The sequence below is a fragment of the Arachis ipaensis genome, chromosome B6 (genome assembly GCF_059453495.1).
Source record: "Arachis ipaensis isolate K30076 ecotype BB chromosome B6, ASM5945349v1, whole genome shotgun sequence".
In the NCBI taxonomy this organism is placed as follows: domain Eukaryota; kingdom Viridiplantae; phylum Streptophyta; class Magnoliopsida; order Fabales; family Fabaceae; genus Arachis; species Arachis ipaensis.
The window spans coordinates 127,149,385-127,173,678 of NC_142441.1; the positions used below are offsets into that span (position 1 = coordinate 127,149,385).

Sequence of the window (24,294 nt, forward strand, 5' to 3'; positions counted from 1 at the left end):
ACTTCTGGGGCCCACTTGGTGTGTGCTGGGGCTGAGACTTTAAGCAATTCACGTGCAGAGGCCATTTGTGGAGTTGAACGCCAGTTTTTTTGCCAGTTTGGGCGTTCAACTCCAGTTTTTTATCCTTTTCTGGCGCTGGACGCCAGAATTGGGCAGAGAACTGGCGTTGAACGCCAGTTTACGTCATCTATCCTTGTGCAAAGTATGGACTATTATATATTAATGGAAAGCCCTGGATGTCTACTTTCCAACGCAATTGGAAGCATGCCATTTCGAGTTCTGTAGCTCCAGAAAATCCACTTTGAGTGCAGGGAGGTCAGAATCCAACAGCATCAGCAGTCCTTTTTCAGCCTGAATCAGATTTTTGCTCAGCTCCTTCAATTTCAGCCAGAAAAATACCTGAAATTACAGAAAAACACACAACTCATAGTAAAGTCCAGAAATATGAATTTTTCCTAAAAACTACTAGAAATAGACTAAAAACTAACTAAAACATACTCAAAACTATATGAAATTATCCCCAAAAAGCGTATAAAATATCCGCTCATCACAACACCAAACTTAAACTGTTGCTTGTCCTCAAGCAACTAGACAAATAAAATAGAAGACTAATAGGTTGAGAAGCAATAATATCTCAGAGTTTTTGAATGAAGCTCAGATTCTAATTAGATGAGCGGGACTAGTAGCTTTTTGCTTCTGAACAGTTTTGGCATCTCACTTTATCCATTGAAGCTCAGAGTGATTGGCATCTATAGGAACTCAGAATTCAGATAGTGTTATTGATTCTCTTAGTTCAGTGTGATGATTCTTGAACACAGCTTCTTTATGAGTCTTGGCCGTGGCCCTAAGCACTTTGTTTTCCAGTATTACCACCGGATACATAAATGCCACAGACACATAACTGGGTGAACCTTTTCAGATTGTGACTCAGCTTTGCTAAAGTCCCCAATTAGAGGTGTCCAGAGTTCTTAAGCACACTCTTTTTTTCGCTTGGACCTTGACTTTAACCGCTCAGTCTCAAGTTTTCACTTGACACCTCCACGCCACAAGCACATGGTTAGGGACAGCTTGGTTTAGGCGCTTAGACCAGGATTTCAGTCCTTTAGGCCCTCCTATCCACTGATGCTCAAAGCCTTGGGATCCTTTTTAATTGCCCTTGCCTTTTGGTTTTAAGGGTTATTGGCTTTTTCTGCTTGCTTTTTTTTTTTCTGCAAGCTTTGTTCTTTGCTGCTTTTTCTTGCTTCAAGAATCATTTTTATGATTTTTCAGATTATCAATAACATGTCTCATGTTCATTATTCTTTCAAGAGCCAACATATTTAACAGTCTTAAACAACAAATTCAAAAGACATATGCACTGTTCAAGCATTCATTCAGAAGGCAGAAAGCATTGCCACCACATTTAACCAATTAGAATTTGTTTTATTTAAACTCGAAATTTTATTGCTTCTTATTCAAAAGATCTACTATTTTATTCATGTCTAATGATGATGAGAAAAATAAACTATAGCTTAATTGGAGATAAAATCAAATAGATACTAATTACTATTATATGACTTCTAAGGTAAACTTTTTATAAGGACACTGTCACAGAGTTACGGCAGAAATTGGAAATTAACAACCTTTATTTTGGAGGTATGGGAGTTCCTCTAATCCTTGGGAGACTTGGTATCACAGAAGACTTTTGGCGCTTCAGTTCCCTTAAGTCGCGTCCCTGCTCCTCTTGTTCTTTAAGCATATGGGTCAGCATTTGACTGTGTTCCTTCTGTTGTTTTATTATTTGCTCCATAGCTTCCTGTATCTTGGTGACAGACGTCTCAAGATGTTCCCAATAGTCTGCTTGAGGAATCTCTGGGAGGAATTCCTGTGCTCTCTTCTTGATATGATCCTCCTGTGCTTGTTGTCTCTCCATTGATGCTTTGGTGATTGACTTTTCAATTAGGATATATTCAGTTATTCCCATCTTGACTCCAGCGTCCTTGCAGAGCAGAGATATCACACTTGGATAAGCCAACCTGGCCTCTCTTGAATTTTTGTTAGCAATCTTATAGAGCTCTGTTGAAATCAGCTGATGAACCTCCACTTCCTTTCCCATCATGATGCAATGAATCATCACTGCTCTTTTAAATGTGACTTCAGAACGGTTGCTGGTGGGCAACAGAGAACGCCCAATGAAGTCCAGCCATCCTCTGGCAACTGGTTTGAGATCCTCCCTCTTGAGTTGATTTGGGACGCCCTTTGTGTTGGTGGTCCACCTGGCTCCAGGAATACAGATGTCCTCTCCAATTTTATCCAGGCCAATGTCTGCTCTCATCATCCTCCTGTTGAAGGAGTCTGGATCATCCTTTAGCTGAGGTAGCTTTAGTATCTCTCTGATCTTGTCAGGGGTGGTATGAACAATTTTTCCCCTGACCATGGTCCGAAATTCGTAGCAGGCAGTTCCAGATAGTCTTTGCTTGTCAGTCTGCCACATATTAGCATAGAACTCCTGGACCATGTTCCTTCCTACTTTCGTTTCAGGATTAGCTAGGACTTCCCAGTTCCTGATTCGAATTTGCTCCTGGATCTCCGGATATTCATCTTCTTTCAGATCGAATCTAACTTCCGGGATCACTGATCTCAGACCCATTACTTTAAGATAATGGTCTGAATGTTCTTTAGATAAGAACTTCCCTTAATTCCAAAGTGGTTTTGGAATGCTCTCTTTCTTGTCTCTAGGAGTGTATTGTTTCCCTTTGGGAGCCATGATCTTAGTGATTTCGGAAAAACACACCAAACTTAGAGGTTTGCTTGTCCTCAAGCAAAAGAAAAGAAAGGAGAGGGATAGAAGGAGATTGAGTAGCACTTGTTGATGAAGGAGGGGGGCCGAACCCAATTTAAAGGGGGGGAGGGGTGAATTTTCGAAAAATTGGAGGAGATAAGATAAAAAGATTGAGTTGAAAAAGATAAGATAGAAGATATAGTTTGATTTTGAAAAGATAGGATAGATTTTTGAAAAAGATAATTCTGGATTTTGAAAAAGATAATATGAAAAAGATATTGGAGAAGATATGGATTAGTTGAAAAGATTTTTGATTGAAAAAGATAGATTTTGAAAAAGATAGATTTTTCAGAAAAGATTTTGAAAAGAGTTGGGTTGAATTTGGAAAGATGGATTTTTAGAAATTAAGGTTTTTAGAAATCAGGGTTCTTGATATGTTCATGTAAACATCATGCATTGATGCATAAAATTTGAAATTAAAATGGAAATACGTGTGGGATTGCTTGGATTTGGCTCCTTCCTGTCCTCCTGGCGTTTGAACGCCCAAACACTGCCTGTTTTGGGCGTTCAGCGCCCAAATGCTGATCTCCTGGGCGTTCAGCGCCCAGTTGCTGCCATTCCTGGCGTTCAACGCCCAGTGGATGCCCATTTTGGGCGCTGAACGCCCAAAATGCCCCTTTACTGGCGTTTTCTTGCCATTGAGCTCTTTTACTCTATTTTGTGTGCTAATTCCTTCTGTAACTCTGTAAACTTATACAAATGACTTTGTACCTTAGTGTCAGTGAACTTTATATAAACAAATAAAAATAAAAATAGGGCAAAAATGCTTAGAGGATTGTTGCCCCATGGCTGGGTTGCCTCCCAGCAAGCGCTTCTTTATTGTCTTTAGCTGGACTTTGCTGAGCTTTCAATCTAGCTTCAGCCTTGAGCATTCTTGCTCAGTGTTGCCTTCAAGATAATGCTTGATTCTCTGTCCATTGACAATGAACTTCTTATCAAAATCAATATCTTGAAGCTCCACATAACCATATGGTGACACACTTGTAATCACGTATGGTCCCCTCCACCGGGATTTCAGTTTCTCGGGGAATAGCCTGAGTCTAGAGTTAAACAACAGGACCTTCTGTCCTGGTTCAAAGATTCTAGATGACAGCTTTCTGTCATGCCATTTTTTTTATTTTTCTTTATAAAGCTTGGCATTTTCGAAAGCTGTGAATTTGAATTCCTCTAGCTCATTTAGCTGGAGCAATCGTTTTTCTCCTGCTAATTTGGCATCTAAGTTTAGGAATCTGGTTGCCCAGTAGGCCTTATGTTCTAGTTCCACGGGCAAGTGGCATGCCTTACCATACACGAGTTGGTATGGAGAGGTCCCTATAGGGGTCTTGAATGCTGTTCTGTAAGCCCACAGAGCATCATCCAAGCTCCTTGCCCAATCCTTTCTACGGGTATTTACTGTCCGTTCCAGGATTCTCTTTAATTCTCTGTTAGAGACTTCAGCCTGCCCATTGGTTTGTGGATGATATGGAGTGGCCACCTTGTGGCGAATTCCATACCGAACCATGGCAGAGTAAAGCTGTTTATTGCAGAAGTGAGTGCCCCCATCACTGATTAACACTCTAGGGACACCAAACCTGCTAAAGATATGTTTTTGGAGGAACTTCAGCACTGTTTTAGTATCATTGGTGGGTGTGGCAATAGCCTCAACCCATTTTGATACATAGTCAACTGCCACCAGAATATAAGTGTTTGAGTATGATGGTGGGAAAGGTCCCATGAAGTCAATTCCCCATACATCAAACAACTCTATTTCCAAGATTCCTTGTTGAGGCATGGCGTAACCATGAGGCAGATTACCAGCTCTTTGGCAACTGTCACAATTACGTACAAACTCTCGGGAATCTTTATAGAGTGTGGGCCAATAGAAGCCACATTGGAGGACCTTGGTGGCTGTTCGCTCACCTCCGAAATGACCTCTATATTGAGATCCATGGCAATGCCATAAGATTCTCTGTGCTTCCTCTCTGGGGACACACCTACGGATAATTCCGTCTGCACATCTCTTAAAGAGATAGGGCTCTTCCCACAAGTAGTACTTTGCATCAGTAATTAGTTTCTTTTTTTGTATTCTATTGTACTCCTTGGGTATGAACCTTGCAGCTTTATAGTTTGCAATATCGACAAACCATGGTGCTTCCTGAATGGCAAATAGATGCTCATCAGGGAATGTCTCAGAGATCTCAAGGAAGGGGAGGGACGTCCCTTCCACTGGCTCTATCCGGGACAGATGATCAGCTACTTGGTTCTCTGTCCCTTTTCTGTCTCTTATTTCTATATCAAACTCTTGCAGAAGCAATACCCATCTGATGAGCCTGGGTTTTGAATCCTGCTTTGTGAGTAGATACTTAAGAGCAGCATGGTCAGTGTACACAATCACCTTTGATCCTACTAAGTAGGATCTGAACTTGTCAATGGCGTAAACCACTGCAAGTAATTCCTTTTCTGTGGTTGTGTAATTTTTCTGGGCATCATTTAAAACGCGACTGGCATAATAAATGACATGCAGAAGCTTGTCATGCCTTTGTCCCAGTACTGCACCAATGGCATGATCACTAGCATCACACATTAACTCAAATGGCAATGTCCAGTCTGGTGCAGAAATGACTGGTGCTGTGACCAGCTTAGCTTTCAGCGTTTCAAACGCCTGTAGGCATGCTGTGTCAAACACAAATGGCGTGTCAGCAGCTAGCAGATTGCTTAGGGGTTTTGCGATTTTTGAAAAATCCTTTATAAACCTCCTATAGAATCCTGCATGCCCCAGAAAGCTTCTGATTGCCTTAACATTGGCAGGTGGTGGTAATTTTTCAATTACCTCTATTTTTGCTTGATCTACCTCTATTCCCTTGTTTGAGATTTTATGCCCAAGAACAATTCCTTCAGTCACCATGAAGTGACACTTTTTCCAGTTCAAAACTAGGTTGGTTTCTTGGCATCTTTTCAGAACAAGTTTCAGGTGATCAAGACAGGAGCTGAATGAGTCTCCATATACTGAGAAGTCATCCATGAAGACTTCCAGAAATTTTTCCACCATATCAGAGAAAATAGAGAGCATGCATCTCTGGAAGGTTGCAGGTGCATTGCATAGCCCAAAGGGCATCCTTCTATAAGCAAACACTCCGGATGGACATGTGAATGCTGTTTTCTCTTGATCCTGGGGATCTACTGCAATCTGGTTATAGCCTGAGTAGCCATCCAAAAAGCAGTAATAATCATGACCTGCTAGTCTCTCTAGCATCTGGTCTATGAATGGTAAAGGAAAATGATCCTTTCTGGTGGCTGTATTGAGCATTCTGTAGTCAATACACATGCGCCACCCTGTAACTGTTCTTGTAGGAACCAGTTCATTTTTTTCATTATGAATCACTGTCATGCCTCCCTTTTTTGGGACGACTTGAACAGGGCTCACCCAGGGGCTATCAGAAATGGGATAAATAATCCCAGCCTCTAGTAATTTGGTGACCTCTTTCTGCACCACTTCCTTCATGGCTGGATTTAGCCGCCTCTGTGGTTGAACCACTGGTTTGGCATTATCCTCCAATAGGATTTTGTGCATGCATCTAGCTGGGCTTATGCCCTTAAGATCACCTATGGACCACCCAAGAGCTGTCTTGTGTGTCCTTAACACTTGAATAAGTGCTTCCTCTTCCTGTGAATTTAAGGCAGAGCTTATGATCACTGGAAAAGTGTCACCTTCTCCTAGAAATGCATATTTCAAGGATGGTGGTAGTGGCTTGAGCTCTGGTTTAGGAGGTTTTTCCTCTTTCAGAAGAAAGTTCAGAGGCTCTTTCATGTCCCCTGAATCCTCCAAATCAGGCTGAACATCTTTAAAGATGTTTTCCAACTCTGATTCGAGACTCTCAGCCATGTTGATCTCTTCTACCAAAGAGTCAATAAGGTCAACTTTCATGCAGTATGTTGATGTGTCTGGATGCTGCATGGCTTTGACAGCGTTCAATTTGAACTCGTCATCGTTGACTCTCAGGGTTATTTCCCCCTGCTGGACGTCAATGAGGGATCGTCCAGTTGCTAGGAAGGGTCTTCCTAGAATGAGAGTAGCACTCTTGTGCTCCTCCATTTCCAGCACAACAAAGTCAGTGGGAAAGGCGAATGGCCCAACTCTGACAATCATGTCCTCAATCACGCCTGATGGGTATTTAGTGGAACCATCAGCAAGTTGGAGACATATCCGGGTTGGTTTAACTTCTTCAGTTAAGCCAAGCTTCCTGATAGTGGATGCAGGTATTAGGTTGATGCTTGCCCCAAGATCACATAAGGCTGTCTTGGTGCAATCACCTTCCAATATGCATGGTATCAGAAAACTCCCAGGGTCTTTAAGCTTTTCAGGAAAGCTTTTCAAAATGACTGCACTGCATTCTTCAGTGAGGAGAACTCTTTCTGTTTCTCTCCACTCCTTTTTATGACTCAAGATCTCTTTCATGAACTTGGCATAAGAAGGTATTTGCTCAAGTGCCTCTGCAAAAGGAATCTTTATTTCAAGAGTCCTTAGATAATCTGCAAAGCGAGCAAATTGCTTATCCTGCTCCTCTTTCCGGAGTTTTTGAGGATAAGGTATCTTGGCTTTATATTCCTCAACCTTAGTGGTTAAAGAAGCCTTTTTAGAGGGGTTGTTATCAGCACTTGTGTGTGTCTGATCCCTCACTGGCAATTGAATACCAGAGTCAGAAGCTGGAGTGACGTTAGATGCCAACTCACTGTCTGTTCCTGGCGCCTGAACGCCAGAAATGTGCCCCTGTTGGGCGTTCAGCGCTGGATTCTGCCCCATTTGGGCGTTCAACGCCAGATTCTTGCCCATTTCTGGCGTTGAACGCCAATCCTGCCTTGTTTCTGGCGCTGAACGCCAGTTTTGGGCATGGTCTGGGCGTTCAGCGCCAGCCTTCCACCCATTTTCTGGCGTTTTAGTGCCAGAATTATTTTTCCCTGGGCTCTTACTGTCCTCAGGGGAATCTTTGGTGGGTCGCTCATTTCTTGAATTTTTGATGCCTTGAGGTGGGGTATTTAATGTTTTCCCACTTCTTAATTGAACTGCTTGGCATTCTTCTGCTATTTGCTTTGATAGCTGCTACTTTGTTTGCTTAAACTGTTCGTCCATATGTATATTAGCTATCCTTGTCTCCTGTAACCTGTCTTTGAATTCAGCCAGCTGTTTTGTTAGAAAATCTAATTGCTGATTGAATTTAGCAGCTTGTTTTACAGTACTGAATTCAGCAGTTACTGTTTTAACCTCTTCATTCATGGAAGGGTTGCTGCTTAGATACAGATGCTGATTCCTGGCAACTGTATCAATGAGCTCTTGAGCTTCTTCAATTGTCTTTCTCATATGGATAGATCCACCAGCTGAGTAATCTAAAGACATCTGAGCTCCTTCTGCAAGCTCATAGTAGAAGATGTCTAACTGAACCCACTCTGAAAACATTTCAGAGGGGCATTTTCGTAGCATCTCTCTGTATCTCTCCGAGGCATCATAAAGAGATTCATTATCTCCTTGTTTAAAGCCTTGGATGTCCAGCCTTAGCTGTGTCATCCTTTTTGGAGGGAAATATTGATTCAGGAATTTTTCTGTCAGCTGTTTCCATGTTCTTATGCTGGCCTTAGGTTGGTTATTTAACCACCTCTTGGCTTGATCTTTTATAGCAAATGGAAACAGTAATAGTCTGTAGACATCCTGATCTATTTTCTTATCATGTACTGTGTCAGCAATTTGTAAAAATTGTGCCAGAAACTCTGTAGGTTCTTCCTGTGGAAGACCGAAATACTGGCAACTTTGCTGCACCATGATAATGAGCTGAGGATTCAACTCAAAGCTACTAACTCCAATGGAGGGTATGCATATGCTACTCCCATATGAAGCAGTAGAGGGGTTAGAATATGACCCCAGAGTCCTCCTGGACTGTTCATTTCCACTTATGTCCATGATGGATCTATGGATATAACTTGGACTGATTTATCTTTTTTATTTATTTTATTTTATAAGAAGTAAATACTTAAATAAAATAAAATAACTAAAAAGAATTTGAATTTTGAAAAATTTGTTTTTTTTTTTCGTAAAAAAATTAAAAATAATTAGTTAAAAAAAAAACAGAAATTTTTGAAAAAGAGGGGAGATATTTTCGAAAATTTTGAGAGAGAGAGAGTTAGTTAGGTAGTTTTGAAAAAGTTAAGAAACAAACAAAAAGTTGGTTAGTTAGTTGAAACAAATTTTGAAAAGATAGGAAGTTAGAAAAGATATTTTGAAAAGATATTTTTGAATTTAGTGAGGAGAGAGAAAAACAATAAGATAGTACAAGATTTAAAATTTTTAGATCTAATGCTCCTTATTTTTTGAAAATTTTGGAGGGAAAACACCAAGGAACACCAAACTTAAAAATTTTAAGATCAAGACACAAGAAAACTCAAGAACACTTTGAAGACTCACAAGAACACAAGAACATGAAGGAAGAACACCAAACTTAAAATTTTTAGAAAACCAAACCAAAATTTTCGAAAATCAAAGGGGAATCAACAAGAAAACACCAAACTTAAAGTTTGGCACAGGATTTAATAGAAAAATTATTTTTGAAAAAGAAGATTTTTTTAAAAAGAGTATAAAAGATTCTAACCCAATCAAATTAATGTTCTAGCCAAATGAGTTATGGGACCTTATTAATAGAAAAATTATTTTTGAAAAAGGTTTTTTTTTAAAAAGAGTATAAAAGATTCTAACCCAATCAAATTAATGTTCTAGCCAAATGAGTTATGGGACCTTATTAATAGAAAAATTATTTTTGAAAAAGGTTTTTTTTTTTTTAAAAATATGATAGCCAATTACCATGAACATAAACACCACGTTCTAATTAACTGAGCTATAAATTTAAAGTGTTTTAACAAAGGATAAATAATAAAAGACTCTAAACCAAAAAAGAGAAGATTTTTCCTAATCTAAGCAACAAAATAATCCGTCAGTTGTTCAAACACGAACAATCCCCGGCAACGGCGCCAAAAACTTGGTGCACGAATTGTGAATCACACTTTTCACAACGCGTACCACTAACCAGCAAGTGCACTGGGTCGTCCAAGTAATACCTTACGTGAGTAAGGGTCGAATCCCACAGAGATTGTTGGTTTGAAGCAATCAATGGTTATCTTGTAAATCTTAGTCAGGAAGTCAATTATGTTTATCAGTTGAATTATGAATAACCAGTAGAGCATAAATGAAAAGTTACTTGTTGTGTAGTAATGGAGAATATGTTGGAGTTTTGGAGATGCTTTGTCTTCTGAATCTCTGCTTTCCTTTGTCTTCTGATTCACGCACGCACGTCCTCCTATGGCAAGCTGTGTATTGGTGGATCACCGTTGTCAATGGCTACCTTCCATCCTTCCAGTGAAAACTACGCTCACGCGCTCTGTCACAGCACGGCTAATCACCGGTTGGTTCTCGATCCGGTTGGAATAGGATTTACTATCCTTTTGCATCTGTCACTAACGCCCAGCCTTCAGGAGTTTGAAGCTCGTCACAGTCATTCAATCCTTGAATCCTACTCGGAATACCACAGACAAGGTTTAGACTTTCCGGATTCTCATGAATGCTGCCATCAGTTCTAGCTTATACCACGGAGATTCTGATTAAAGAATCTAAGAGATACTCATTCAATCGGATATAGAACGGAGGTGGTTGTCAGGCACACGTTCATGGTTTGAGGAAGGTGATGAGTGTCACGGATCATTACCTTCATCACAGTTAAGCACGAATGAACATCTTAGATAGGAACAAGCGTGTTTGAATGGAAAACAGAAATACTTGCATTAATTCATTGAGACACAGCAGAGCTTCTCACCCCCAACAATGGGGTTTAGAGACTCATGCCGTCAGAGAATACAAAGTTTAGATCTGAAAATGTCATGAGATACAAAATAAGTCTCTAAAAGTTGTTTAAATACTAAACTAGTAGCCTAGGGTTACAAAATATGAGTGGACTATGATGGATGATGCAGAGATCCACTTCTGGGGCCCACTTGGTGTGCTGGGGCCCACTTGGTGTGTGCTGGGGCTGAGACTTTAAGCAATCCACGTGCAGAGGCCATTTGTGGAGTTGAACGCCAGTTTTTGTGCCAGTTTGGGCGTTCAACTCCAGTTTTTGATCCTTTTCTGGCGCTGGACGCCAGAATTGGGCAGAGAACTGGCGTTGAACGCCAGTTTACGTCATCTATCCTTGTGCAAAGTATGGACTATTATATATTGCTGGAAAGCCCTGGATGTATACTTTTCAACGCAATTGGAAGCATGCCATTTCGAGTTCTGTAGCTCCAGAAAATCCACTTTGAGTGCAGGGAGGTCAGAATCCAACAGCATCAGCAGTCCTTTTTCAGCCTGAATCAGATTTTTGCTCAGCTCCTTCAATTTCAGCCAGAAAAATACCTGAAATTACAGAAAAACACACAACTCATAGTAAAGTCCAGAAATATGAATTTTTCCTAAAAACTACTAGAAATAGACTAAAAACTAACTAAAACATACTCAAAACTATATGAAATTATCCCCAAAAAGCGTATAAAATATCCGCTCATCAATCCATATACAAAATTAACCTATCTACTCAAAAAATTAAACTAATCCTAAGCTAACTGAGACAAGCAAACATGCAAGAAATCTAAACAATAAATAAAGAGAGAAGGGTAGGAAAGATGTTACCATGGTGGGGTGTCTCCCACCTAGCACTTTAGTTTATAGTTCTTAAGTTGGACTTGTTGAGGAGACTCTTGCTAGGGAGGCTTGTGTTTCCGCTCCTCCTTGTACCTCCATCCATGCTTGGTCTTTGAAGCTCCTCCGCGATCCCATGTCCTAGTTTTCCGTTCTCCTTCTTGTGGATTTTCATGCTTCAAGCCGGATGGATAAGCTTCTAATTGACCTTTGAAGTAACCCAACATTCTCCGTAATCCACTCAATTGTGCTTCATACCATGCTTGAGTTCCAACTCTTGTATTGATCTTCTTGAAGAGCTTTGGACTTGCTTGGCAACCAACACTCCTTCCTCCACCATGTACCAACCCAAGAAGGACCTTGAGTTGGTAGTTCGTTTCCAAAATAGCATATTGATGGGCCAATGAAGCTCAAAGATAAAAGTGCCACCCACTCAATATGTTCTTGGTTGATAACTCCTACTTCCTCACCAACATTTTCCTCCTCTTCCCCATCACTCACATTATAACAAGGAGGTTGTGAGAAGTCTACCTCCATGTCTTTCTCAAGCTCATTGGGAAGATGCTCATTAGGGTCATTAAGGGGATTGATCAAGGAGGACAAAAAATCATTGATGATGGAATCCTCATCTTGATCAACCTCCCTCAATTCTCCCCTTCTCTCCTCTGGTTCACATACTTCACTTTTTTCCTCTTGTTGCACATCAAGCTCTAACCCTTCTTCTTCCCCTTGTGGCTCTATGCTCTCCTCTTCACTACAATCTTTAGTTGATCTTTCACATTCCTCAAGAGGAATGCCTTGATCGGATGAGCGTAGTAGGAGCAAGTGGTTCACCGCCTCGGCTATGGTAGCCATAAATTGCCCTTGTGTCCTGTGGAATCCTTGTTGCTCTTGTAGAAAAGCTTGAAGGTCTTGTGGTTCTTTGGGCCAATGGTGGATGATGGTATTGTGGTGGTGTTTGAAAATATGGTGATTGAGGGTTGTGTTGAGGGTAGGGGTCATAGGCATATGGTGGTGGAGGTGTATAGTCATAGTGGAATCCACCATATCCTAGGTTTGGGTATGCATATTGGGGAGGGTATGGCTCATTGTAGTATATAGGAGGTTGCTCCTTCTAAAATTTATGTGCCAATCCCATGATGCAATCCAAAATTGAAGTTATCAAACCCTACAAAATGATCACAACCAAACTCCAAACCAAGAGGGTGATAACTCATAGAGAAAATTAAAAATAAAAGCTAAAGGCATCAATTAACAAAAGAAGCAAAATCCTAATTACCAACAAAAACAAACAAACAACCAAAAAGTATCTATTCACACTATTCACATATTAACAACAATCAAAATATAGCACTCATGACGCTAGTGTTGGTTGTCTTGATTGATTCTAGATCAACATTAATTCTCACATCAAGTTTTTGGCGCCGTTGACGGGGATTGCAATGGTGTTACATTGTTGGTTATTGTTAACATGTGAATATGTGAATAGTTTGTTTTTGATTGATTGCTTGTTTTTGCTTGTAAATATATCTCTTAGTTGTTAGCTTGCTTAATAAATTTTTCGTTTTAAAATGCATATGTAAATAGTTAGTAATTTTGTTTCATATTGCATGTTTAAAATTTTTAATTAGTTTTTGGATTGTTGAAATAGTTTTGGGTAGATTTTTGTTTGTACATATTACAAGTGCTTTAAATAGTCCATGATTTTGATTTGGAAAATAAAATCTTGGATTAATTTTAAAGTTAATGTAAATAATTACATATTTTTATTAAGAATAAATGATCATTTGTATCCATAAAAGATGAAAACACTGACATATGTACTCATAATAGATGGAAACTAAACTTGTACCCATGCAAGATGCCCTCCGTATGACAAAAGTACCTTGTTTTTGGAGAGTTGCAGTGCCAGTGTGCCACTTAGGGTACTTTTGTCACACGGAGGACATCTTACGTGGGTACAAGTTTAGTTTCGATTTAGTGTGGGTACATATGTCAGCATTTTCATCTTTCATGAGTACAAATGGTCATTTATTTTTTTTATTAATTTCTAGTTTATATGTATATTAGAATGTTGAGTTAAATCCTGTTTAAAAAAAAAATCATTCTGTGCGTACACACACTCTCATACAGACTCTCTGCTCACAGTTAGTGGTGGCAACACTACCCAAATTCGTAATTTGCGGGTATCCACCTCGTCTCTACCCGCACGGGGCAAGTAATTACCCGCCCCCGTACCGGGATGGATTTTAACGAGACGGGTTCTTGGACGGGACAGGACGGGGTCGGGTTAAACCCGCCTCTACCCGCCCCAGTATATATAATATATATATAAATATATTTTTTTTAATATATAATATATGTAACATATATAAAGTAATTAGTAAAATGATTAATAATATTATATCATATATAAATTTTTACTTTAATTTATGTTATGTATATAAATAATGGTTATATAATTTTTAAAATTTTATTTTATTTGTTGGATTTAATAATTATAGGAACAGGTAGGAACAAGACGGATACCCGCAAAAACGGGTTAGGATTTAACATTTTACTATCCACGAGTAAAACGGGACGGATTTAATGCAGATTTTTTGTCGGGCGGGGTCGGATAGAGTAAAAATCCGCCCCTACCCTTTGCCATCAATAAGCTTCACCCAACGTCCATCATTAGCATCGATCACTGTCTCGAACCACCGCACCAGCAGTCGCCGCACCCCTTCCCCTCTCCTCTGATTATCTCCACCCCTATCCGAACCCTAGCTTTGCCACCACCACCCTTTTCTTCGTCTCCTTCTCGCGCAGCAGCCGACCACCTTCGCGGGCCACCTTCACCGAACCCTAGCTCTCTTGCCGCCTCCAGCATCTCCGTCACCAACAGTCCCTGAATCCACGTCGCGGACCACCGTCGTCTCCTCCATCCGCTCTGCAACCGCAGCTTTCTCCTTCTCTCTTTCTTCTTCTTCCCCTCGCCTCACCTCCGCGATTCCACCATCGCCGCACCCTCCTCGCCGAACCAGAGGCCGAGCTACCGCGACCCCCCTTCACGCCTGTAGCAGCGCCTGCCATCGTACAACCATCGCCCCACACAAGCCTCTCCCCCCTGTTTCTCTTCACTGCCTGGGACACTCAGAACAGGGCAAGCCCCTGTTTCCATTGAGCTGCGTCCTGACCGCTGCCGCTTCTGCCTGCCCCACTGTTGAAGCCGCCACCTCTGGGCCGGCATCCCTCTGCTTCCGAACCCCCCTGTTGCTCCATCCCTCCACCTCTGCTGCTGCACAACCCCTGCTTCCCCTGTTTTTGCGTTTTTCTTTTCTGTTCTTCAAACAGGTTTTAGTTTAACTTCTCTTTGTTTTCTTATCTGATTTACTTAGTTAGATTCTGATTTCTGTTTTGTGGATTCTAGGTTGTTAGGATAGGTTAGTTTAGTTTATTGGATTTTGATTTTAGCTGCAAGTGTTGGAAAAATTCTGTTTGCTGATGAATATTGCTGTTCGGGTTGCTCATTTATGATGTGAAATCTGATTCTGATTTGATTTTTCTGATTGAATTGATGGTTAAATTGCTGTTGAGTTCATTTGGTTAGTTGTTTGACTGATTTTCTGTTGAACTTCTGAGATATTGCTGCTGGGAGTGTTGAATTACTGTTGCTGGAATTATTTGGAAATCGTTAACTATATTTATGAATTACTGTTTGGGGCTGAATTGCTGGAAATTTGCTGTTGAGTTTGGTTGAAAATTTTCTTGATTGTGTAGAGATTCGCTGATTTACTGCCAGTTTTGATGACTTTTGAGGCTGAAATTGACGGGATAATGTGTGATTGTTGCATGTTTAATTGTCTGGAATTGTTTTGATCATTTGGATACTTGTTACTTCATTGCGTTAAAGTTGTTTTTGCTAAAACTTTGCTGCTGTTAGGTTGCTTTGGAGTAGAATTAGTATAAGTTCATAGATAATTAATCGTGCTATTATGCTTCTTAAGTTTGAATTTCATTTGGTTTGAACTGGCTTGACTGAATTGCTGCTGAAGTCTTCTTCCAATTTTGCACTTGACTGTTTGAATTCAGATTGCCTGCTTGTTGAATGGTTCATTCTTTTGGTGCTGTATTTTGGTTCTTGCTGTATTTTGGCTCACTTTCTGATTTCCTTTGAAAACATACATGAATTTTGTGAATTTAATGGTTAAAGCATTCATATGAAATTTGATTTGATTGTTTGAGTTTGGGGAAATAGGCCAATTTACTGCTGAAATGCTGCCGGATTTTTCCTAAACCTGTTTCGTTAAATGATATTATTTTACTTGGGTGCAACAAGATTCTATTTGACGAATTTCTGTGTCAAAAAGAATCTTGTTTGCTAAATGGTTTTGGAAATTTCCTCAAGAGCTTCCTTACAAGTTTTGATCAATTCTTTAACTTCTTTGCTTGTTTTAAATTGTGTATTGAGCATTGAATATGCCTTAATTGAGTTTCAAACTGACCATAAACTTGAAATTCTTTTGAAAATTGGAGCCTCATTTGCATAAACTCACAAGTTTGAAGGTTTTTAATCTATGTGGCTGATTTGATTCATTCTATTCATGCCTAACTTACATTAAGTCACATAGATCATGAGGTTTTCAACTCTTGTTTCAACTTGTGACTTTCATGCCTCATTGGAATTTGGTGTTTGAATTTTCCTTGTTTACCTTGTTCATCAAGGTTTTAACTTTGCCAACACCAAATTGCTTAAAATTATGCCAATTTACTTGTGATTGATATTTACTTGATTATGTGCTATACACATACATGTGCATCACTTGTTTTGGCATCTTGAACTTTTGAAAAGTGAATAGAAACTTACTTGTTTTGACATTTTTGAAAATTTTTGGGAATTAAGGAACTTGTGACTATGCACCTAACTTTTGATTTTTCTTCTATTTCTTTTACTAACTTTTCCCTTCTTTTTACATAACTTTTGACCTTTGTTTTCTTTTTCAACTAACTTGTGATAGCGTATCGATGGCAATGGCGCACAGTGGCGGTGCATCGAGCTCAGGGGTGAAACAGCAGGTGGAATTGGAGAAAGAAAGCGAGCTCCGGATTGAGGTTGGAAACGATGCTCCTCTTTGCCTTCGCCTTCTCAATGGAAATGCCGAGATTTTCGGCACTGAGCTTGCACCCGAAATTTGGCTCAACTTCCCTCCCCGACTCAAATTCGCTGTATGCAAATTCATATTCTGCTATTCTTCCATATTCATCGTTGTTATTGTTATTGTTATTGCTCTTACTTGTCTTTGACTTTTCATTTAGGTTTTTACTTGGTATGGTGCTACCATTGAAATGGAAGGTACTACTGAAACTGATTATACTGCTGATGAGGTAAAGTGATAAACCTGCTTTACTACTATAATCTTTGATTTGGTTGAATTGTTTAGGGAAAATGTCATTCTTTGAGTTTGATTGTATGATTGTAGACACCAATGGTTAGCTATGTTAATGTGCATGCAATATTAGAAGCCAGAAGAACTCGTGCTAAAGCTTCATCCTCTGGTGATTCTGAATCTTCTCAGGTGTGACTTTGTCATCCATTTTCATGCTAAAGGTTTTATTTTTATGTATAAATCATGCTGAACGAATTCTAAAGAGTCATCAAAAAGCTTTGTTTGTTTGTTAGTGTATGTGAGTGTGAATTGCATTAACTGGTTTGGTTGTCCAGGGGCCTAGAGTGATTGTTGTAGGACCTACTGACTCCGGAAAGAGTACCTTGTCGAGGATGCTTCTTAGCTGGGCGGCTAAGCAGGGTTCAAAGCCTACCTTCGTTGACTTGGATATTGGACAGGGATCTATAACGATTCCTGGATGCCTTGCTGCTACTCCAATTGAAATGCCCATTGACCCTGTTGAAGGAATTACTCTTGAGATGCCTCTTGTTTACTTTTTTGGCCATACAACTCCAAGGTAATTTCTGCTGTACTTTTATATCCTCTGTTTAATTGAACATTTAAGAGAATGGAAGTTGTTGATACACATGAAGGACATGAGAATCCAATTGCAATTCACGCTATTTGGTTTTGACAGTAACAATGTAGAATTGTATAAAGTGCTAGTCAAGGAACTTGGGGGGATGCTAGAGAGACAATTTGCTGGAAATGCCGAATCTCGTGCTTCGGGCATGGTGATAAATACCATGGGGTGGATAGAGGGAGTAGGCTATGATGTAATTAACCTTCGAACTTGATGTTATTGTTAAATTGGATGCCTTTCAAATATAGAATACACTTCTAGTTCTGATTAAAAAGATCTAAATTGTAATTGTCTCTCTTTCTCATTTGTTTTTGGGTTTTTCTTGCAGTTGCTATTGCATGCAATTCGTACACTTAAGGCCAATGTTGTCTTAGTTTTGGGTCAGGTAGAAACCTACCTTATCTTTATCCAATAGGCATCATAGTGCCTTCTGAATAAGCTGTGCGGTGATAGCCAGTTCTTTTGATGATTGTCCCCAAAATAATAATTGATTCTCAAATATTGTACCTGCTTATACACAGGAGATGGGTGTGGGTTCACACATTTACATTTCTTTCACTAATAGATTTCTTCTGGGATGGATTGGTGTCTCATTCAGGCTTTTCATTTGATTTCATATAGGAAAAACTGTACAGCATGCTCAGAGATGTCCTGAAGGGAGAGCCCAAAGTTGATGTTGTGAAACTTCAAAGATCTGGTGGAGTTGTATCCAGGAATGTGAAGGTCCGCCAGAAGGCCAGAAGTTTTAGGATAAGAGTATGATACTTCTGCTTGCATTAAACATATGTTGCTCTTTTCCTTTTATAATTTTTTCTGTTTGAGAGCATTTCAGTTTAAACTATTTGAATATTGTCTGTTCTTTGTTGGCACCTATTATGCTGAACTAATTAATATTTAGTTGTTAGTGTAAGGGGGTATTGTTATTCTTGTAGCCCAAATCCATCCTTTACTGCAAATATAGCCAAACATCAATGAGAGGATCGAATTTATTGGCTATTTTTGTGCTGAGAATAAATTGGACAAAGGATGTTCAAAATTGAGTAACAAAAACTGGTTTCATAGTGATACTAAATAATGGCTTGTGCATTCCTGTATAACTTATGCAAGTGAAACAATACTTTGAGTGATTGGGGAATTAGGGACTGCATGCTCTCAAAACTGCTGAATTAGGGACTTGGGGTAATTAGTGAATCATCCTGGAACAACTCTTTTGGGAATTCTAATGTATATTGTTGCCTATCTGATTTTGATGCAGGAGTACTTCTATGGCCTTCTTAATGATCTCTCTCCACATTCTAATATTGCTAATTTTAGTGACTTGTGCGTCTATCGGATTGGTGGTGGGCCACAGGCTCCTCGCTCAGCCTTACCAATCGGAGCAGAACCTGTTGCTGACCCAACAAGAGTTGTTCCTGTGAATATAAACCGTGATTTGCTCCACATGGTCCTTGCAGTCTCATTTGCCAAGGAACCCGAAGAGATCATTTCAAGGTAAACAAAAATATATTTTGGATGGTTAGGTTTTGATAAGTAATCATTGGTGTCTTAGTAACCTTTTATAATCTTTTTAAGAACCCAATAATCGTGGTTGTTGATCCAATTGTGGTGTCACAGTAGCAGACTTTTTTAACCATTTTCTCTTTGGTGCAGCAACGTTGCTGGCTTTATCTACGTAACAGATGTTGACATTCAGAGGTTTGTATCTTTAGATTTTCTTTATCCATTTCACCGCATTACACTTGTTATGAAGAATGTCTGTATTTCTAACATGATATGTACATTGCAGAAAGAAGATAACTTACCTTGCACCATCCGCTGGAGATCTTCCAAGCAAGTTTTTGATACTGGGATCCTTGACATGGCTTGAGACATGACCTAATTAACAGTTTTGTTATAGGAAAATATGTAGTGCTGTTGATATTTTTTTTTTGATATCTTGATCCGTGAAATTATTAGATGTAATCTACGACTATTTTGGGGAGTGCTTAGGAACAAACTTTGTCTTGAGATTATTAGATGTAATTTACGATTATTTTGGGGAGTGCTTAGGAACAAACTTTGTCTTGAGATTATTTTGATTTATCAAAGCGATGGTGGATTGAAGTGGTTAAGAAAATCATTGACCATTGCATTAATGGTGAAAAAGAAGCATGCAAATTAGGGAAGTTCTGTGGTGTGGATTGGGAAAAATATCTACACATATAGATAGTGAGGTGTGTACATTAACCAATAACGCGTGGCTTCCTTCTTCTGACTTGCATGGAGAATTACAAACACAAAAGGCTACCATTGCAGAACACAAAAGGCTGCCATTGCAGGTTGATGCAGACGTTGTCGTACTTGGCGCAAGTTTAGTTTAAAAAAATTATTATTAATGTGAGTAATTATAATGTTTGGAAATTAGGCTGAAACTTTTTGAACTTGCTTAGGGTAAATGGGCTTCTTGTTTTGTACAAAATGACATTATACAATTTCTATTAAATTTTTTTTTATCATTTATGTTCTAATATAAAAACTGTTTGAATTTTACATTCTTAAATGGATTAAGAAAACAAAAAACCAAAAAAAAAAAGAGAATGATGTATATTAATAATAATAATATAAAATATATATTTATTATTGCTATAGTCAAATTATTAATACATAAAACTTATTATGTTTACAATACGATGATAATAATTATGTTTACAAATAGTAAAAATTTATTATCTAATACTTTTAATTATAAGTATAATATTTAAGAAAAAAATTAAATTTTTTTATAAAGAAATAATTATATCTTTAATTATTTTATTATCTAATTTCATTATCGTTATATAAATAATTTTTTTTATTTTAGTAATTTTAATTAACATGAATAAGTAAATAAGAATACAAATAAAAATAAAAAAATGAATATTATGAAAACAAATAAAAATAAAAAGTCATGGAAATAAGTTAAAATAAAAATGTAAAGATTATGAAAATAAATTAACATAAAAATAAATAGTTAATGAAAATTATTAATATAAGGATTATGAAAAATAAGTGAAAAAATAATTAAGGATATATTTATCTTTTTATAAAAAGATTTAATTCTCCTTCTTATAAATATTAATGAAAAGATTTGGTCTTCTTTAATAAGTTTGTTATTAAATCTTTTTAACGGTTCTTTAGTCAAAATTTTTATTTTTTTTATCTTTAATTTTTTAACGGTTGTTATTTTTTTTATCTCTAATTTTTTAACGATTGTTATCTATAAAATAATTAAAATATAATTATCTCTTTATAAAAAGATTTAATTTTTTTCTTAAATATTATACTTATAATTAAAAGTATTAGATAATAAATTTTTACTAATTGTAAACATAATTATTATCATCATATTGTAAACATAATAAGTTTTATGTATTAATAATTTGATTATAACAATAATAAATATATATTTTATATTATTATTATTAAGATACATCATTCTCTTTTTTTTTTGGTTTTTTTGTAAAAGCTCAAAACAATGTCCCGCACGTTCTTGTTTTCTTAATCAATTTAAGAATGTAAAATTCAAACAGTTTTCATATTAACATAAATGATAAAAAGAAATTTAAAGGAGATTGTATAATTTCATTTTGTACAAAATAAGAAGCCCATTTACCCTCAGCAAGTCCAAAAAGTTTCAGCCCAATTTCCAAACATTATAATCACTCACATTAATAATAATTTTCTTAAACTAAACTTGCGCCAAGTACAACAACGTCTGCATCAACCTGCAGTGGCAGTCTTTTGTGTTTGCAGTTCTTCATGCAGGTCAGAAGAAGGAAGCCACGCGTTATTATCTGATGTACACACCTCACTATCTACATGTATGGATGTTTCTCCCAATCCACACCACAGAACTTTCCTGCAAATTAAACTCATTTCAAAAGGATTTCACTTTTTCAAGGACTAATTAGTTAGAAGTCAAAATTTTTGACGATCTAATTGTCATTTTACTTAAAGAAGAATAATTAAAAGTAATACACAAAATGAATAATAATATTTTCTATATTTCCAAACATGGTATTCTGTTTAGTCTTTCTCAATGTTTGAATTATAGGGGTGACAATTGTTTAGTCTTTCTCAATGTTTGAATTATAGGGGTGACAATAGATAGGGTAGAGTAGAGTTTTGACTCAATCTTAACTTTATTTATGGGTTGAGAATATACTAACTTTAACTTTATCTGTTTTCAATTTACGGGTATCTAATCCCATCAGTAGGTTAGACAATACAATTATTCCATAAATAACATAATTGTTAAATATTCAATTCTACATAAAAGTCTTTACTTAAATTAATAACACACAAAAATAAAACTATCGTAAGTTTATGAACATTCCATTTGTTGCAACAATACCATCACTATTCACTAATAAGGTTTTTCCATCTAAAAATAAAAAATAATAAATTTATTAATCAATCTATATATAAATTTAGCATTAACATAAACAAATGAAAAAAGTTAAACCATAAATAATCTCTTTGACGATATGTTGCATGCAACCAATTTTGATTACACATAAAAACTTTCACGATATCTTCACGAAGACTACCACGATGAGGAGCAATTATCCGACCACTTGTACTAAAAGAAGACTCAGAAGCAACTGTAGACAAAGGGATGACAACTATATTTCATGCAATTCTTTAAAGGATTGAAAACCTAGTTCCATTCACTTTCCACCAAGCTAAAATATCAAAGTCGGCACTTAAAGGTGAACATCTTTTTCTATATAATGATCAAATTCAGTCTTCACAAATGAACCATTTTTTCTCCTCTTTTGTCTAATATACAACTGATACTCTTACATCCTTGTAATAACCAAAGACGATAAATATATTGAATGATACTTTGAAAAAAAGAATACATACTCTATATATATAAATGACCTATGGGCCTCATGGGACTTTAAATACAAATAAACGAACACAAAACAAATTGCATATCCATCAATTATTGAAACAAAAAAAAGGACAAAGTATCAAGGATGATTATAATATTTCAACCGCTACTAATCTTCATTCTCCTTGCCCAATTTAGCAGCAACTATTTGGACACTCTTCTCAACTTGGTTTGTTGGAGAAGATTCGTCAACAGTCTTCCTTGAATTTGTTGAGAAGTTTGCAACTTCAAAAAATACATTTAGCAATTTGCGTGTCCACCCACCCAATATCAAAGACCTCTGAGGCGTGACAAATGAATAATCTCCATTCAAAGTAATTATCTCACATGACTGCGTGCTTGTCTCCTGTAAAAAGGAAAAATCTCTTAATAATATGGGTTAGTGCAAACTCATTTATTGATGTGATAGACTAATACTCAAGTAGTTGAATCCCTAATATATACCTTAGTATTGTCAATTGAGTTTGTCTAGAAGCTAGGAAGCTCAAAGTTTTCAATAATCAAGTTTTTCTGTTAATGGTGTTTGAAAAAAATAAAATGCAAAATGAATTACTTAAAAAAAAATACATAAATGATAATAGTCAAGAAGCAGAGTCATACATCATAAATCTTATGTTTAGAAGCAAAGGCAGAAAGTAACTTTTTCTCCTCAGTTAACTTCAACACAACAATCTTGCATGATTGGAATGCATTCATATCCTCCAGCCTAATAGATACTTTGAATAAGAACTTCTTTCCTTTGAAAGAGTTTACCTCGGGTGGCATCATCTTTTCTGCAACCCTTCACAATAATCCAAGAAAACATTACCATATGTATTAAAGGTCCTATTTATGATATCATTCTATAATTAAAAATATATCCTAGATAACTATGCAGCTCTAAGATTAAATGTAGATGTGCCAAGGAACCTAGTGCATTCCTTGTCATATACTACGAAAAAAGCAGTGTCCGTGTCATTGGATACACGAAGATGTACACAAAATCTATGAGATAGCAGAAATAGATTAATAGATTAATCATCCTAATCAACCACACTAAATGAATATGGGTATTAGGATAAATTTCACAAGACATGCAGTAGTGTGAATTTTCATCTTCCTTCAATGAGTGCATACACATTTTGCAACCCTTACACCACCATTTATTGCCATTTTCAACATATATCACAATACCAATTGTAGCATAGAATCCATTTTGTATTTGGAAAAGTTTATTAAAAATAAATGAATAACATGAAAACATAAATTCCTCATGAAATCTCCCTTCCTTAAGATCACAAATTGATTTGTACAAGTTTTGGTGAAGCGAGTCATCCTCGATGTTATAAAATGAAACAACAATTTGAGATGAAGTGATGTCATGATAGCCATTTGAATTATAAGTGTTGCTAACCTCGGCCTAAATTCCTTAACCTCTTCAAAATCTGGATTAATGTATAAAATTGAATTATAATTAGTGTTAGAATACCCATTGTACCTGGTGAAGAAAAAAACCTTAAAAACTAATAAAGATAAACTGGTATATGAACTAAAAAGATGTTGGTACTGTTGTAAAATAAATTAAAGGTATACTAAATATAAGATGTGTAAATAGAAGACTCTAATATTAATATAATTAGCTCAATAGAAATTATTCATATATTTATAATTAGTAACAAAAGAAAGAGAGAGAGAGAGAGAAACTATTCATAGAGAATAAAGAGAGAGAAAGATGTTTTTAGTAATATAAAGGAAGAGAGAGGATTTTATTATTACTGTGTATATTCCCTTTGTCTTAGTACATGTATTTATAGGCACATAAAGTTTACGTTTCAAACTTCTTCATTCTAAGAATTTATTTCCTTCTGCATA

The 24,294-nt window shown here is 37.1% G+C and overlaps 1 protein-coding gene across 1 annotated transcript; it reads left to right on the forward strand.

The window, feature by feature from the left end:
• The first annotated feature begins 14,101 nt into the window (after nt 1–14,101).
• Nucleotides 14,102–19,643, forward strand: LOC107604945 (protein CLP1 homolog). Its single transcript, XM_021104807.2, has 11 exons — nt 14,102–14,849; nt 16,514–16,721; nt 16,812–16,880; nt 16,976–17,071; nt 17,218–17,459; nt 17,580–17,718; nt 17,854–17,910; nt 18,147–18,281; nt 18,781–19,016; nt 19,176–19,220; nt 19,312–19,643. Exons 2-11 carry the CDS (start codon nt 16,521–16,523, stop codon nt 19,397–19,399), a joined length of 1,308 nt encoding a protein of 435 aa, XP_020960466.1. The 5' UTR covers nt 14,102–14,849; nt 16,514–16,520; the 3' UTR covers nt 19,400–19,643.
• The last annotated feature ends 4,651 nt before the right edge of the window (nt 19,644–24,294 follow it).